General features: G+C 31.5%; 1 protein-coding gene and 1 pseudogene across 4 annotated transcripts; both read left to right on the forward strand.

Annotated features, from left to right (window-relative positions):
- Positions 1 to 485: 485 nt before the first annotated feature.
- Positions 486 to 4529, forward strand: LOC114180570 (uncharacterized). Of its 4 annotated transcripts, none has more exons than XM_028066901.2 (13): positions 486 to 596; positions 1256 to 1396; positions 1490 to 1757; positions 1835 to 2102; positions 2182 to 2271; positions 2354 to 2481; positions 2552 to 2651; positions 2727 to 2853; positions 2936 to 3093; positions 3166 to 3286; positions 3646 to 3714; positions 3802 to 3870; positions 4125 to 4529. In XM_028066901.2, exons 8-13 carry the CDS (start codon positions 2803 to 2805, stop codon positions 4329 to 4331), a joined length of 675 nt encoding a protein of 224 aa, XP_027922702.1. In that variant the 5' UTR covers positions 486 to 596; positions 1256 to 1396; positions 1490 to 1757; positions 1835 to 2102; positions 2182 to 2271; positions 2354 to 2481; positions 2552 to 2651; positions 2727 to 2802; the 3' UTR covers positions 4332 to 4529. The 4 variants fall into 4 exon arrangements, 3 of the variants coding, with proteins under 3 accessions (XP_027922702.1, XP_085532398.1, XP_085532395.1); XM_085676272.1 differs by having other exon boundaries at positions 3646 to 3669; XM_085676269.1 differs by lacking the exon at positions 2182 to 2271.
- A 1386-nt stretch (positions 4530 to 5915) lies between these two features.
- On the forward strand, positions 5916 to 10786 carry LOC114187620 (uncharacterized; annotated as a pseudogene).
- Positions 10787 to 19221: the final 8435 nt, after the last annotated feature.

Raw genomic sequence — 19221 nt, forward strand, 5'->3', positions numbered from 1 at the left:
AATTGTTTTTGCAATATAATAACGAATTTTTTTTTTCAACTCAACAAATATGTTTATTGTAAAACTAACAAACTAAAACCAAGATGTTTTAGGTATCTGATACGAAAACAATTATTGAATACTTTAGGCTTAAATTTCCAATCATAAAGTTTTAATGTTGCTATGGTTGTTTATATAATATATAATATATTCTCTCACGTAAAAGTAAGAACCAAAGTTGGTTATTCTTTATGAAGAGTGTCAGGATGCGATTTGGGTATCCGCATCTGATTCGTTTGCATTGTTGGATTTCTCGATTTTGCTTATTACACTTTTCACTTTCTTTTTGCACTTTCCTTCTATGAAAATAAATATAAAGTAAAATAAAAATGAATAAAAGGTTACATCGATTATGAAAATGTACAACGCTTTCACATGAAGTTACCGAACTATATATTCTCCTTTATTGACACATGTATTAGAAGAATGGTATTTTTGTCATTTTGCTATTGTAGTGTTTTAGCGGTGCAAGTTGTTAAATGGTTTGATAGACATTAGTTGTGAGATTTCAAAATCCTTCTTCTCCAAGCCAAGTTAGTTGAGTCCTTCTTCTTTAGGTAACTTTTCTTCTCTATTCCTCCTTCTTCTCTATTTCTCCTTCTTCTTCATTCCTGCTTATTCTCCATGGGTTCATTTTATTAACTTTTTAACTACTTTTTCTCCGTTGATCGTTGTTGTTGATTTTTTTTTATTTTTTTGATTAATAGTTAAATATTTTTTATTTCCTATTTATTGTTCTTCATGCATTTTTTTTCTTTATCCATGGTTTTTGTTCTTCCTCATCGTTTGTTATTGTTATGTTGAACCTTTTTGTATGTTGTCGATGATGAAATATTTTGTTTTTATACCTTCTTTTTTAGTTTAAAAGACGCTTATAGAAGTTTTTTTTCTCAGATATTTTTTGTTCAACGTTTCTAGCAGACATTCAGATGTTGTTGTTTAAAAGATTTTCTTTTTTGTAGATTTTTTTTGTTTATTATTGTGTTCCTTTTGTTTAGTATTTATTGAAAGTCTTTTTCAAGTGTATGCACATTTTTTATTGATGAAAATTTTATTTTTATTTTTTTGCGCTTTATTTTGTTGAAGATGATTTGTCCTTTGTTAGTTGGTTTCTGTAGCTTGATTTTATGTTTGTTGTTTTATTTTTCGTTTATTTATTTTGAAGTCGTTGTGTTGTTGGTTAAAACTTAACACCTATTTTATTGTAATGTATTAGATGGCAAAAAAATGTGATATGATCAAGGATATTGATGGAAGAAGAGAAACGTTGAAACTTGCTGTCAAAATCGTAGATTTGTGGAATGTTGAGTCATGGGATTCCAAACGAAATATGAAAATGATTCTAATGGATCAAAAGGTAATGTAAAGTAGCATATTTTAGCATGTTCTATATTTTATTTTATAAGATGAGAACTATATTTAACCATATATATGTTAATTTGTTCTTCAGGATGATCTTATTGTTGCAATGATTAAGAAGGAAGATATGGGTGTTTGGGAAGACAAGCTGAAAGAGGGTGAAAGTTACATAATGCATAACTTTAAATTGTTGAAGAACAGAGCTCAATAGAGAGTTTGTGAGCATCCATTTAAGTTGTTGTTTATAGGAGCAATGTCTATATGACCACAACCCATTGCAAGCATACCTAGAAAGCTTTGGAAGTTCAAAAGTATAAAGGATATCATTGATGGAAAGTATTATGATGATTTGTTGGTTGGTAAGTTTATTGTTCTATATTTTATTTTATAAGATGAGAACTATATTTAACCATATATATGTTAATTTGTTCTTCAGGATGATCTTATTGTTGCAATGATTAAGAAGGAAGATATGGGTGTTTGGGAAGACAAGCTGAAAGAGGGTGAAAGTTACATAATGCATAACTTTAAATTGTTGAAGAACAAAGCTCAATAGAGAGTTTGTGAGCATCCATTTAAGTTGTTGTTTATAGGAGCAATGTCTATATGACCACAACCCATTGCAAGCATACCTAGAAAGCTTTGGAAGTTCAAAAGTATAAAGGATATCATTGATGGAAAGTATTATGATGATTTGTTGGTTGGTAAGTTTATTGTTGTATCATCATGTATGTGTCCTATATTTTGTATTTTTGTTGATTTATTTTTATTTTTGCATGTTAGATGTCATTGGTGTGGTGGACAATGTAGAGGAGAAAGTACATTCGAAAAATGTTGTATTTGACCTCAAGGATTTGAGGCTTGTTTCATTATGTATGCTCTTTTATATTTACAGTAGTGTTTTAATAATTTGATTACTATTTTGTAATGTTGTGTTGTTATCTCATTAATGCAGTGGTGCTATAATCTGTTGCACATTGTGGGATTCATATTGCGAGAAATTATTGACTTATTGGAGGACACGTAGTGAAACATCTAATGTTGCTATTATTCTTACTCAGGCCAAGATAAAGGCTGCATCAGGTTTAAATAACGTCATTAATATTTTTAGATTATCATTATTATTTAATCTAATGTAATTAATTTTGTATAGGTCCATGGCGAGTGTCACTGTCTAATTCTTGGAATGGTTCAAAACTGATAACAGAAGATGACATACCTGAGCTGATTGATTTTAAGAAGCAATTTGCAGAGTATGTTTATATGTTAGCCATCTATTATTCATTAAAAGTTGTCTTCATAAACACTAACTAATGTGTAATGTGTAGAACCTCTGGCAGTGAAAGTTTTGAGGAGGGAAGTCAGTATAGTGGCTCTTCGCAGATTAGTCATCTTGATAGGTTTATGTATAAAACTGTTGTTAAAAGTGTTTCAGAGATTATCACTGTATTAGAGGTAGTTCTCATCTTTGTAAATTTCTTTTAAGTCCATTTTCTAATTGTTCATTATATTATTTACTTTTGTTTTATTCATATAGGAGATTTCTTGTGTAACTGTTGCACGTACACTTAAATTTAATTTAGGAAATGATGGATGGAATTATTTGGTGTGTAACGTATGTACGAAAAGAACTCATGAAGTTGGTTCTTTTAAGTGTCTTAGTTGTGATGCTTTTAACGATTATCCAAGAATCAGGTTAGTAAATGTTAAATTTATATGTTAGGCCTTATGTCATAGTGTTAATTCTAATTTAAATGACTTTTGTAGATACAAGCTCAAAATTCAAGTTACTGATGGGAAAAAGGTGGCCAAATTCATGCTTTGGGACCAAGATTGCATGAATTTAATTTGTGTATCTGTTGCTGATTTGAGAAAGAAAATGATCAAGGTAAAAGAAATAATGAACTTTGAGAACTTAACTTATTTTACAGAAAAACATTATTGTAAACAACTTAGTAATATTTTATTTCGTTGTACTTGGTTTATATTAGCATGGGGAAGACGATCCTAAGTGTTTTCCAGAGGATCTAGATTTTATTTTAGGATGTACTTGGGCTTTTAAGGTTAAGCTACAAGGAAAGAACTGACCTGTTTCAGTTATGAGAGTTTCTACTAACGTGGAAATTATTGATCACGTTAAAGCACTATTTGGACAGGAGGAGGTAGTAATGGAATTTTTTGTAGTCATAACCTGAAATATGAATCATAGTTTTGTTACTAATTTATTTTGTTTATAACACTTTGCAGGCAAGCCAAGTTAGTGAATGTATGGTTAGTGGTTCATCTGACATAGTTCCTGATATTTGCAATTCCTCAGTCAGTATACTTTAATTTAATTTTGTTTATTAATGAGAACAGTGATTGTTTGTGTTTTTAAATTTTAATAGTAAATCAATTATGCAGGCAATGGTTATTGGTAAATGTATCAATGCTAGTGTTTGTGATTTACCAACTTCTAGCGGGACTTCTTTAGTAAGTATTTCAAATTGACCATACTGGTTGTGAGATAAAATGTTATACAATGTTTGAATATATATATATATATATATATATATATATATATATATGTTGTCAGACAATTGAACTTGCTGAATGTATTGGTAATGCTGCATGTGACTTAACAAATGATACTGATACTTCATTGGTAAGTATAATTTTAGTTGAGTTAGCATACTAATATAACTGATGCTTTGAATCTGTAACATGATTGATGTTCATCATTGCAGATGTGCCTTTCTTCCACAGCTAATGATGAACCTGATATAGTTTTATGTATGACGCCTACTAAGGATGTTTGTGCTAGCATTGATGATGTTCAAGACATTCCATCAAGTATCATGGAGTTCGATTTTCTGGAGGACATTCCTTTAGCTCAGTTATCAGCTACAAAGACTACAAAGTCAATCAACAATATTAAAAAGGAGAAATTATAAATGTATTAAGGTGGTCAGGAAAAATATGTTAAAATGTTTTTGAAAACCTTTTTATCTTTGTGAACCATATTGTAAGTTCTATGGTAACTCATTCCTGGTCCTGTTTTGAGAAATTATAACTATGAATGTTCTGAAACACCATTAATAGTTTTGGGTGTGCAAAATTGTAGAAGACAATTTCGAAGAATGCTAATATAATGTGACTATTATTATTATAATTTAGATCTTTTCATTTTTTACAAGTAACAATATTCTTAAATTATGAAATTAGTGTTATCTGTTTTGAAGTAATATTTAGTAATGACTTTAGATGAAAAAAATAATAATGACTACTACACTTTTTGTTTATGCTTTATAATAAACATTTGCTTTATTAAAGATCATTATTACTAACTACTACCATTAATTGACATTACTATGCAGCATAATAATGATACTATCAGAATATTGACAATGAATAAGCACCCCAAAATAGAGTTATTCATTACAACTATAACAATACATTGATATTTATTATTCAATATATTGTGTCAATAAAGATGACGTTCATGAAATATAATAATAAAACACACGGGTGAAAATTCTAATACTTAGAACTTAAGAAAGTTTAGGTTTTCGATGGGATGTTTTAGGATTTCTTGAAAGGACATCCATATATTGATTGAGAGGACATGCATTTAAAAGTAATACTATTGTTCAACATTTTAATTTGACAGTGAAGTATGGAATGTACTATTACGGAGAAGTTGTTGATGGGTTTCCCTCTTAAGAAAAATATTGACCCTAATATTTGATTGTCTTATTAAAAATGTCATATATAATATAATAAATTGAAAATGTAGGGTAAGTGATAGATAAGACATGTTAAGGTGAAAAGACCTCCATTTAATAACCATAATTATATCTTGCATACTAATATTAGTTTACACAAGTTTTATTTTTGGTGGTAAAAATTGTTGGATTGTTCCATCTAGTAACATATACACAACAAAATATGAGTAATGGTAATCTGATGAAGAATTTTGTAAAGGAAATGTCAAATATGCTACAAGACCAGATTTGTGAGGCTACTGATGAATTAGAGCAGACAAATTTTATACTTGAGCAATGAAGAGTATCATTTGGCTCGTGGATGATTTTTTAATTTCATGTACAAGTGTTTTCTAGAAAGTTCGTCTTAAAGCTTTAATACCTATTACAATACCTCTGCATAACGTTTACAGATTATTGCAAATGTTATATTGTTGTGTTAATGTTTTTTATGTATTGTTTTATCTATTAGGATGGATAATGAAAATACCAAGTCTAGTATAAGTGCAAGACTAAAAAGGAAACAAATAATCCAACAGAAGAGGATGAATGCTACATGCATACAACAAAAGAAGAAATTGTACACCATTAGTTGATGTAACAAGTTGTTTTCTGAATGAAGAAAGGTCTCATTAGGAATTACCAATCAAAGGTCCACAACCAACTTTCATCAATGACTAAAGAGATATTGCTGGAAGCAGAAGAAAGCAACAAAATCTTCTTCGGAGGTTTGAAGCCACTGTTAATAAGGTCACAACAACCAATGATTCTAATATGCCAACTCAATCAGTGCAGTTGGAAGATATTGATAAACTTGAGTTAGACCCAGATAAGTCAGATTCATGTAATTCTCATGTACAAGGTAAAAGTAAGTTATAATAAGAAAATGAATATTGATATACTTTGTCAAATACTATAATTATTTCAGTATGAGTTCAATTGTATTCCATTAATACTTATTTTGCAGACAATCATGAAAAGTATGATATGAACTACGAATTCGTCAATCACAAAGAAAGATAAGGCTTCTAAAAACAATTATTGTAATATATTTTTGCAATCATCTATGATAATATAAACTAACTAAGGTATTCATTTGGAAGTTGTATGCAAATATAGGGGATCCAATCTATATTTGTCAGCATTGCAAAGGTCATATGTGGTATCAAGAACGTATTGACAAAACTCATCGAAATATCAATCCCAACTTTCAACTGTGTTGTGGTAATGGAAAAGTTCAATTGCCAATGTTAAAAGACCCCACTAATGAGCTTCAACAACTTCTGTTTCAATCTGATTCCAAACAAAGTCGAAGTTATCAACAACACATTAGAACATACAACATGATGTTTGCATTCACATCTCCTAGAGCAAAAATTGATAATAAATATAACAATGGATGTGGACCACCAAATTTAAGAGTTCAAGGCCAATCATGTCATCGAATTGGTAGTCTTTTGCCACCAATTGGAAAACAACCAAAGTTTGCTCGGTTATACATATATGATACTGATAACGAGATACACAATAGAATTCAATCTTTGAGGTAAAGTACTATTATGGTTCCAGATTATATTATATAATGAGGCTATTGTTTTGATTTGAAATTCAATGTCGATGTAGGAACCATAATGATATTGATGCTGAAATTGTTAGAACACTAACTGAGATGCTCGATAAGTACAATGTGCATGCCAAATCTTTCAGAATGGCAAGGGATCGATATGCAGAATAACTATTTCATGATCTCAAATTAATGCTTATAGCAGATAGGCAAAAAGATGGACGAATATACAACATGACAATGGTTTCAAAAGTAGTTGCATTAATCGTAGGCGATGATGATACCGCTTCTCCTAAAGATATTATTATGGAAAGCAGAACATGAAAGCTCCAAAGAATAAACGAGTTGCACACCCGTTATTTGGGTTATCAATATCCTCTATTGTTTCCATATGGTGAAGATGGTTATAAGCATGATATTAGTCATCGCGATTCTTTGGCATCAAAATGTAACCGGTTAACAATTAGAGAATAGTTTTGTTTTATAATTCAAACTTGAGATTGTAAGGCAATGACTATTCTTAGATCTAGAAGATTGGTCCAACAATTTGTTGTTGATGGATACACAATGATTGAGTCAGAGAGATTATCATTCATTAGAAACAATCAATCCAAGCTTAGGGTTGATAAGTATAATAACCTTTGTCAACAAAGTAAAGAAAGCCAAACTGATGCCTCTGAAAAAGGAAAACGATTTGTGCTTCCATCAAGCTTTGGTGGCAAAAGATTTATGGATCAATTATATTTTGACGAAATGACAATATGTGGTTATGTAGGATTCCCATATCTATTTGCAACTTTTACTTGCAACCCGAAATGGCCAGAGATTTCTCGAATATTAAAGACTTCAAAATTAAGTCCTTCAGACTGGCCAAATATTATTGCAAGAGTATTTAGAATCAAATTTGATGAGTTGCTATCAGATTTAACAAAAAAGCAAATATTGGACAGAGTAATAGCATGTAAGTATTAATATTTTTATGATTGAATGTAAAAATTTCAATTATTCTTTTATTCTAACAACAAAATTCTTAATTTATTTTTGGCAGACATGTATAGTATTGAATTCCAGAAACGTGGTTTACCACATGCTCATTTGCTAATATTCTTGCATCCTTCTAGCAAATATCCAACAACATTGGATATAAATAAGGTCATTTCAGCTGAAATACCATGTGCCAAAAAGGAACCAGAATTGTATGCTTGTGTCAAAGAACATATGATACACGGACCATGTGGATTAGCTAATATATCATCTCCATGCATGAAGAATGAATCATGTTCCAAATTTTATCTGAAGAAATTCCAAAATACTATCACAATTGCAGAAGATGGTTTTCCTCATTATCGTCGAAGAAGCAACGAAATCACTGTTGTCAAGAATGACATAGAACTAGATAATCGTTTTGTTGTGCCTTACAATCCTACAATATTGCTCAAATATCAAGCTCATGTTAATGTTGAATGGTGTAATCGTTCCAATTCTATCAAGTACTTATTTAAGTACATCAATAAAGGATATGATAGAATTACAACTGCTATTGTTTCCAATGGCAATGATGAAAATGTACCTCAAGCTACAACAGATGAATATTTTCACCATGTGAAGCATGTTGAAGAATATTTTCATTTCCTATTCACGGAAGAAATCCAGTTGTAGAACGACTATTTTTTCATTTGCATGGTGAGCAGTCAGTGTACTTCAAGGATGATGATGATATTGATGAAATCATGGCAAAACCAGCAATTAAGGAGTCAATGTTTACAACCTGGATGAAGTGCAAAAAAAAATATTCTGATGCACGGAATTTAACTTATCCACAATTTGTATCTAAGTATGTTTATAATGAGAATCAAAGATGTTGGAAACCAAGACAAAAGGGCAACACCATTGGAAGACTTATCTGGGTTCCCCCAGCAACTGGTGAACTTTTCTACTTTAGGAGGATGTTAACAATAGTAAAAGGTCCACTATCACATGTAGATCTTCGAACTGTTGACAACATAACCTATCCTACATTTAGAAAAGCGTGTGAAACTTATGGATTTCTAGCAGAGGATACCAAATATGTTGATGCTATTAAGGAAGCCAAAGATTGGGGATCGGGACACTTCTTAAGGAAATTATTTGTAACTATCCTCATGTCAAATAGTGTCTTAAAACCTGAAGAGTTGTGGAGTAAAACATGGCAATGGCTGTCTGATGGAATATTATACAACGAAAGGATTATTGCTACAAATCAAGGTATAATCAATTAAACCATATAAAATCTATGTTTCATGTTTAAAGTATATTAACTGAATTTTTCTGTTGCAGAACTCAATCTCAATATTGAAACTCTTCAAAATTTGACCTTGATAGAGATTGAGGGAAGCTTTTGCAGAATAACAGGAGAACATTAAAGGAATGGTCGTCTATGCCTTATCCCAATGATTTTGTGGTAAATTATTGTGGAAATAGATTGGTATATGCAGAACTTGATTATAACAAGGATGATGAGCTACATATATTTGAATCTAACTTTAACGTATGACAGGTTTGTGTTCTTTTGTACATGCATTATTCATACAACGCATTAAAATATAACATAATAATTTATGATGAATTACAGATGAGCAAAGACATATTTTTGAAAAGATTATAGATGTTCTCCATCATGAACAAGGGGGATGTTCTTTTTATATGGTTATGGAGGAATAAGAAAAACTTTTATGTGGCAACCTTATCTTCTGCTCTTCGATTTGAAGGAAAAATAGTGTTCACAGTTGCATCAAGTAGCATAGCTTCTTTGTTATTGCCTGAAGGTAGGACAACTCATTCTAAATTCAAGATTCCAATTCCTACACTAGAGCACTTTGTCTGCAACATTACAAAGGGTAGTGAACTATCAGACCTAATGAAATTGGCAAACCTAATAATTTGGGATGAAGCACAATTGGCACATAAGTATTGTTTTGAAGCATTGGATCGAACTTTAAAAGACATCATGAGAAAAAAGAACAAATCTAATTCAGTTTTTGGTGGCAAAGTAGTAGTTTTTGGAAGAGATTTTAGACAAATACTTCTTGTTATTCCACGGGGAAACAGATATGATATTGTTCATGCTACTATCAACTCATCCTATTTGTGGGACCATTTCTAGATTATGAATTTGACAAAGAACATGCGACTGTTACAAAATGGATTACATTAGTCTACTATTGCTGAAATTGAATGAACCAAACGATGGATTAGTTATTATAGAAATCCCATCAGAATTACTAATATCAGAATATAATGATCCTATCCAAGCCATTGTCAATAGCACATATCCAGGATTAATGCAAAAATTCCAAGATGAAGGTTTTCTCATATCAAGAGCTATTCTAGCCAGTCGAATTGAAACAGTTGATGAAATCAATCAATCTGTTTTGGAATCAAATGCAGGTTAGGCATTATTCATAATTAAAAATTTACTGAATCATCACTAAGATCTATGAACTTAATCTGATTCATGTATTTCAGGTGAACATAAAGAATACCTAAGCTTTGACTACATTGATACATCTGAGCCAACAAAAGTTGAAGCATACGATGGTATTGCACCAGAATTTCTAAATTCATTAAGAACATCTAGATTACCAAACCATAAATCAAACTAAAGGTTGGTGCTCCAATTATGCTTTTAAGAAATTTCGATCAATCTCAAGGTTTGTGTAATGGTGGCAGATTAATAGTGACTAAACTTGCAAACCATGTAATCGGTGCCAAGATTATTACTGGAAAATCAAAAGGAACACAAATTTACATTCCACGTATGTTCATGTCACCATCCCAGTCCCCTTGGCAATTCAAGCTGATTAGAAGACAATTCCCCATCATGTTGTCTTATGCTATGACCATTAACAAATCCCAAGGACAATTTTTAGATTGTGTTGGGCTGTATTTGCCAACACCAGTTTTTAGTCATGGTCAATAATATGTTGCGGCTTCTAGAGTTAAAAGCAAGTCAGGATTAAAGATTTTAATCCATGACAATGAAAACAAGCCTTTGACTACTACTACAAATGTAGTTTTCAAAGAAGTTTTTAACAATGTATAACTGTAATGTATGTTAACATACCTAGCTGCCTGTATTTTGTGAAAAATACATGTCAGAAACTACATATAAAGATATGAATGCTTCATTGTGGTGCATTCATATGTTGTCTTGGTGTCCTGTTTTGAGCTTTTGTTAGAATGCATTGCAGGAAAAGATGGAGATCCAAGTAAATGGTTTGCTGCTGTCATCATATACGTTGCTTTATCATGTTTTTAACTTACCATTATATTGTTTTAAGAAATGCTTATTTGCCAACATGCATTAAAATTCGAAACTACCATACACCAAAAACACAACAACATTTAATAATATGCAGAGATTCAACAAACTGATGTTATTAGTTATTATTGAGACCAACATAATTATTTGGTACACCTACCACAATAAAGTCAAAAAGCTCATGACGTACGTTCATATAATAATTAATTATCAAAATAATCACTTTTGAAACATATATTTAGCCCAATTCATACTGAATATTTTTACTAAACACACCACCATAATTATGCAATGGACCTGTCACAACTGTGACGTTATTAATTTTTTCAGGTCAACCAAGACTTTCAAACCTATAACCAGCCCAATTAATACTAAGTATTTAACTAACGAAACCACCATCATTCTCTAGCGCACCTCCCACATATTTGACATTATTAGTTTTATAAGCTCTACAAATGGTGATCCATTTTCATATATTAAGAAGATATTGTAATTCTGACTATCCTAACCTATATTAACTACATCAAATAATGACCTTTCCAATTAGTTCTTCAATTGAGTTTTGTATAATAATTTAAACTAATATTATTATTTTGAAATTATTATGGTTTTTATATTACTATAACATTATACTCAATCTTAAACGTACATATTCAATTATTAATTTTTATAACTAACATTATTAAATTAATTTAACTTTTTTTAGTAAATAATATTTCCAAACTGGAATACTTATACTCTATGTAACTTGGATGGATTTTTACGTAATAATAGTTATATAAATTACCAATTTTATTTATCAATTGTTATTTAGAATGAGTTGATTAACGTTTCATTTTTGTTGCACTACGTTTGATATAATGCAAAATTTGGTAATATATTATTTTAATTTATTCAAAGTTATTGGTTATTCAAATAATCTACCCATTCAGAATTTAAATTTGGTAATATATATTTTTTATTTATTCAAATCTTTTGGTTTCTCTAATAATCTACTTAAACAAAATATAAAGTACTAGAATAAAATTATTTAACATACACCAATGAGAAATAGTAAACATAAGTAGAAGACATACTCCATTTAATAGTAAATATTTAGGTCTTCATAAACATACATGCCAACATACCAAAAAATATTAATGTTGACATACAAAATATTAAACAAGTTGAAATAAAGAAAACCAAATATAAAGATATTGTTCATAAGTCCAATACATTTGTTTTACACACCAAAATAACAACAAAGACTTATACATGGTAAATCTTCAGAATATGGATCACGTTGGTTTTGTCAGTCTGCACCATAAATCGAATACGATCACCAGCAACCAACCCATTCTCCTTATAGAATTTCTTCCAATCACATGTCAGATAACACTTAAATGAACTCCTGCTTGTCCATCGAATTTTGCAGTTCCAGTATTATGATTGGCCATTTGTTAGCACGTAATTTTTTCTCCCCTTCACCAAGCATTCTTTCACAAACTTCGCATCCAAATACTACATTCAAAGAAAATGTGTTAACCACATAAATATAAACTAAAATTATAAACACATAACTATAACTATCAACCATACTAAAGAAGATGATTGAACATCATAAGAACTTAATATTTTCTTACAATCAACAGAACCAACTTCAACTTTGCTTTTGCAAGCATTGTCCAAATCTCTCTTATAATCTATTTCAACTCCTTCTGTCGAGAAGATCCTGTGAACAAAGATATTGTTTCCTACATAATTTAAATGTAGGAAACAAGGAGAAACGAACCCATAGTATGCAACATACTGATAAAAACCAAATAATATCATCCTCTCACCCTCATCTGTGACCATATATATTTCAAACTTTTTTGTCAAAGGATCATACAACTTCACTGGATCGTTAAACGAAACTTTATGCTCACAGAAGATTTGGAAGTAATCAGGCAAGATTATCAACAACTATCACAACAATCAACAGAAACCTTATATTAGTAACAATAACTACAAATCTACACTACAAATTAAAAAAAATGGACTAAAGTTCCATACCGTGTTTGGAATGAACTACACCCTAAATGCTTGGTTAAATCTGACTGAGGATAAAGGGTTACATGCAAGACCATTGTTTCTTCTACCAGGATACACAACCTCATTCCAGTCTAGATCGAACACCCTTATGCGAAAGTATCGATCTCCACAATAAAGACTACAAATGTAATACACATCGTTTAGCTCATAAAACCACATTATCTGCTCAACCGCACAAAATTGTCTCTAAGCAAGAAGACTTTCTTTAAACTCTATGTTGATCACGTTTCCTCTCGGATCATTGAAAAAGTTAGTCCCCATCAGTAGAGATTTCCCCCACTGTTCATAAAAACCTTCTTCAAACTCTAGACACTCCTATCATACACAAAACCACAACGATCCATAAAAATAAGAACTGTACAAAATATAATGGACATGATTGATGCAAAGGATCAAAGAAAAATTAAAACTTTCGTCCAAAAAGTAACTGTATACATGAAACACACAAAACATAAAAAAAAATCAAACATGCAAACGAACCAACCTCTAAGGGTTCCATCACCATGACAGAGTTCTAGTAGAAATTGGTAAAGCTAGAAGCCTTGGAGTTAGACATTCGATCGTCAGACCCTTCTGTAACTCATGAGGAAGATTGTTTTCTTTCTTCGTTTCTGAACAAAAAAACCTACAGTCATCAAACTTCCTTTTAAGCAAACTAAAGGAAATGTCTCCACCAAATCCAAACGTCCTGACCATTTAGATTAAAATGCTCCAGAATATTAGTTTATACACGTTGATAAGACATACAATAATTCCTTTCGCCACCATCTCTTCATATTCCCATCAATATTTTATTTGGAATTTAATGATATTAATTTAAACCAAAAAATTACATTTCTGATACAATTTAAATTATCTAGTAATAGATTCAATCAACAATTAAAATCTGAATGACATTATATATCAAATTTAATACTAATGACATTAAATTAAAATTTAGCAGCAATTAATAAACTTGTAAACCAATAACATTACAAATATAACCAAAATTAAATATAATATATCAAACTAATTAATTTTACGTTATTATATCAAAATTATATTTACTTAATAAATGTAATAATTACATATACTCAAATTACCAAATCAATCCTTTAAAATCATTTAAATCGAAATAATTGATTTATATACATAACATTAAATAACAATATATATTACAAAAAAATAAAAATACATATTACAGATATAATTAAATCCTACCTTATCACCAATTCATCATGAAATATACTAAAAAAATATAACATAAAATAATAATTAATTCAACCTAATTATATCAATAATATATCTCTTAAATCAATCTAATCGGTACATATAATTAAATTAACTATTGAAGTCTTGAAAATATTTTTTTTCTAATAATTTATTTATACATAAAAATATAAAGATCTTTTTTTTTTCAAAATAACCAAATTTTAAAAACAAAAAACACGATACGCACGGGTCTCCTACTATTTAGATCTTAAAACTAAACAAAAAAAGAAAAAACTAAAAAAAAAAAGTGAAAATTCAATTTGTCGACTACGTTACCTCAAAATATGTTGTGCAATGTGTTACTTGAGTAATGTTATTAATTTACAGAGGTATTAAATTAATATTAAATATTTAATTTTAAAAGCTTAAATAAATGAGTTGAAATTTCAATAGATTATTTTTTTTTTCCGATTTCATATTAATTGATTACAATATTCTTCTTCAGGAAATATGTTTAGGTTTAACTCAGTCATACTAAATTTAAATCTCAGCAGTTGTTTTTTTTTATGTTAAAAATGAACTATTTCAAATATATAAGTAACTAAAATATTTTTATATTTAATGAATAATATTAAGAATCTCTTATTGTTAATCTTTCCGATGAGTCTCATCCAATCCATGGATCCAATTCTTAGTTTCCTATCACTTAGCATGAACCTCATGATGTGTTTATTTCTCCCACAATTTCTAATTCATTCAATATGTCGATTCTTCCACTATTTCTAATCCATCCACTCAATTAATTCCTCTGGTCCCTAGTGTTTCTTCATCTTATAAACCTACTCATCTATTGCAAACACATTCAAAGTCAAGTATTGTCAAACCACGTCGTTTTCCTACCTTCTCATTGTTGCAGAACCAAACATTATCTAACAAGCTTTAATTTCTCCTCATTGATGCCAAGCAATGCAACATGGATATGATGCTTTAAGGGCTAATCATGCATGGACCCTCATTATTCTTCCTCTTGCATGGACTACAATAGGTTGTAAAGGTCTTTCGTATTAAAGAAAATATGAATGACACAACTAATAAGTACAAAGCTCATTTAATGGCAAATGGGTTTCATCAGAAATTTGGGTGTGATTATCTTGAGACCTTTTCTCCAATTGTCAAGTCGGTTAATATTTGGTTTTTTCTTACTAACAACTTGTCCATTCAACAGATTGATGTAAACAATGTTTTCATAAATGGAATTCTCCATGAAGATGTATACATGGCTTAACCTCCTAGCTTTGAATATGTAGATTGTACTATGGTTTATAAACTTCACAGGTTTATATATGGATTAAAACATGCCCCATGAGCATGGTATGAAAGACTCACTTCTACTTTGATTGGTTTTGGGTTTGTTCACAGCAAATGTGATCCATCCGATATTGATGACAAAAGATCCACTTTTGGTGCTTGTATATTCTTTGGCAATAATCTTGTTTCTTGGTGGTCTAAAAAACAAACTTTGGTTGCATGGTCAAGACAAAAAGGCAAAATATTGTAGTCTTATTGTCACTGGTCAAAAATCTTGTGGTTGTAGTCTCTTCTTAAAGAGCTAAACATGAATTATGCTACACTTATCCTCTATTGTGATAATCAAAGCACTACTATTTTAAGTCAAACCTTGTTTTACACTCCCAGACCAAACATCTTCTATGTGCGGGAAAAAGTCCTTGACCGATCATTAAATATCACTCACATTCCTACAAGTGATCAAGTAACAAATATTTTCACTAAACCCTTTTCTCAAATATGGTTGTGTCACTTGTGTTACAAACTCAATGTTCTTGATTATTTTCATGAACCTTGAGTTGAGGGGGACTTTGAACGTGTCTAGTGACAATATATATTTCTGTTTTGATATTTTATAATGTTTTGCATTCTATTATTTTGTTACGTAAACTCTGTTATTTCTCTTATGTATTTTCTCTCTCTTCCTTCTTTGTATATATTATATGTACTCATATATATGTAATAATGAAAAAAATAATATTTTTCACCTCTTCAATTCTATGTTTTCTTTCTTTATACAATTTATTTCCCCTTTACATTGAAGATCATATTTCATGAATTGTAAACCAAGATTTCTTTTCCATTTTGCCTCTTTATCTATGCTATTTTGATTCTTATTAAGAGAGAATTAACTTAGAAGTACCCTACATTCATTTTTGATACACAAATATTTTTCTACTTGAATTGAAGTTGCTCTCATGACATCAATGTTGAATTAAACTCATTATGTTATCGGTTAACTTACAGATTCCTTAAACATATAATATATTCAATAAGAAGAATAAAAATGAATAAACATAAACAAGACTAAGATTGAAATAATATATTATATAATTAATCTTAAATAAAAATAATGCTAAATAATATACTAAAACTATTTCCATCAAGTTAAAATTAGACTAAAATTAAGTTAAGATTGAGTGCCAATGTGACTCAAATTTTCGAGTTTAATTACACATGAGAATTTTGTGTGAGTTTAGTTTTGTTGGCAAAAATACATCAATTAAGAACATTATCGTCTTTATCTTACTAACAGAGAAATAAGATAAAAATAAGGATACACACAAATATAACAAGGAAACCCCAAAATCGAAGAAAAACCACAACCGTTGTCTAATGACAACTAAAGAATAACACTATGTGAAAATTTATACAACACATAGACTACCTTCCCATCCCTTTGTCCCCAAGTACACTCACACTCTTCAAAGCAAGAATTTAACCAAATCTCACAACACTCTACTACAAGAGTATAAGAAAAGTAAAATACAAGCTTAAAGTGTCTTTGACTGGAACAAGGAACATCATAGACTTAGAACCCATTATATAGTCATTAACGCCCACTCCCCAGCTTATACTAGTCAATATAGAACTTTTTAAGACGTATTTGCCCAACATTCTCCATCCTGATTAAAATAAATACATCTTCGTTGCCTATACCAACAATCATACTCCACCATAAAGAGCATACTCACTTGGAATTAAACTATCCAAAGAATTTTCACTTGTAATTAAACCATCCTAAGAATTTCACCTGCAACATAATCTGCTCCCGTGTACTGCGTACACGATCATCACCAAACAGAAGCAGATAGGGTGAGCTAACAAAATAAACATATATATTTATGGCACAAATATACAATCACACAATCACACCAAAGGAAATCCATCCCTTGATATTCCATCACATGGCCACCACCATGTTAATCGTGTTCTACGTCTTCTAATGAGTACCCTAAGGTGTCTTGCTACCATACCTATCGACCACAACCGATAGAACACGTGCGGGAAACCATTGCTACGGATCATACACCGTAACGCTAGGTGGAGTTCCAAATATGAACATAGTTCGTAACGTCCTAAGACTACCAAACTCGTCAGCTAACTACTGAGGAGGACAATCTATCTAGACCCATCCGTATTGGCCACAACCAGCACACCCACACCGGCAACACTCGCCAACCCAAGCTCAACTCAAGGGTACTTTGTGTTCATCCGCCATCCTGAGCTCAACTCGAGGGATGTCATTCCGAGCTCAACTCGAGGAATGTCACGTGCTTAACCCCTATCCCGAGCTCAACTCAAAGGATACGTTATGAGCTCAACTCAAGGAACACCAGCAAGTCGACCTTTAAGATATCCTAGAAGCCTTGTAGATCACGCACATCATAGCAAGTATAACACCAATCTGTTGCAACAAAATTGCCTGGCGGGGGACACGTACCGCCAAGCGCTAAGCGCCTTAATCTTCACTACCACTGCAACTATTGCCTGGCAGGACTTCCTGTGCCGCCAGGAGCCGCGTGCCTTAGTTTTTACTAAACTACAGACTCCGCCTGACGCACCTCTCCTTACCGCCAGGCGCCACCGTGATCCTGAACCCCCTGTTTCTATGTTGTCGCTTGGCGGGTCGATCACCACCGTCAGGCGCTACACTAGTACTTGCACAGTACTGGTTTTAGTTTAGGTTCAAGCACACTTCACACAGGTTGCTCTCATTCTAGAGTACCCCTAATGAAAGACATTGCCATCTATAATGTTCCAGGCCTTATAGTACCTCACATGTGCATTCATCCTGTAGTCATATAGACAATCCCAAGCTGCTCAAACAAAATATAAGCTGGAGCATTTTAACAATTTTAAGCACATGATCTTATGCACCAATGCAATTTAATATTAACACCCATGCCTTCACCAAACCAATTCTCCACATGTGACTAACCCAAAGGAACATTCAAATTGATAGAGACATACCACATAACCCAATCATGCTTCATTAGAAGTTACTATAACTTATCAAGAGGTTATTCATGCATTTTAACGACTCCAAAATCAGCAATATTGAGTAACGTATATCTCTAGCTACTGGCCTCCAAATCCAATCTCCACCGTTCAAAGTGAAGAACCACATGTTATGGACCACCTGTCAAAATTTCACATAAATCAGACGGTTAACGAATCAGGTTATGTAGTTTTATGAAAACTGCCCGAACTAGAAGAACATAGTGGCGCCTAGCGCCCAAAAGGGAGGATGTGGCGCCTAGCGGGACTTAAATACCGCTCGACAGTTTCTTTGTGCGAAAAGTATGAAAAATAGCATTTTTCGTGAATAGAACACCACATGTATCGCCTGGTATGGCGCCTGGCGGCCAAATGGGTGCCGCCAGGCGATTCCTACACCTACGAACCTTACCCCCTTCACAACAACTCTAATTTCCATCAATTTCTGAGTCCATAGGATAGGAACCCAGTTATTGGGACTCCAATTCATTCCTAACACTTCCCATTCATGAATTCATTCACATTTTCCCCTTAGATTGCTGCCACTATAGAAACTCCCAATTATGAAACCCTAAAATGTGAGTATGTCTCATTCCCCCAATTTT

This window comes from Vigna unguiculata, chromosome 1 (genome assembly GCF_037176805.1).
Source record: "Vigna unguiculata cultivar grain cowpea cultivar isolate G323 ecotype 2 chromosome 1, ASM3717680v1, whole genome shotgun sequence".
NCBI lineage: Eukaryota > Viridiplantae > Streptophyta > Magnoliopsida > Fabales > Fabaceae > Vigna > Vigna unguiculata.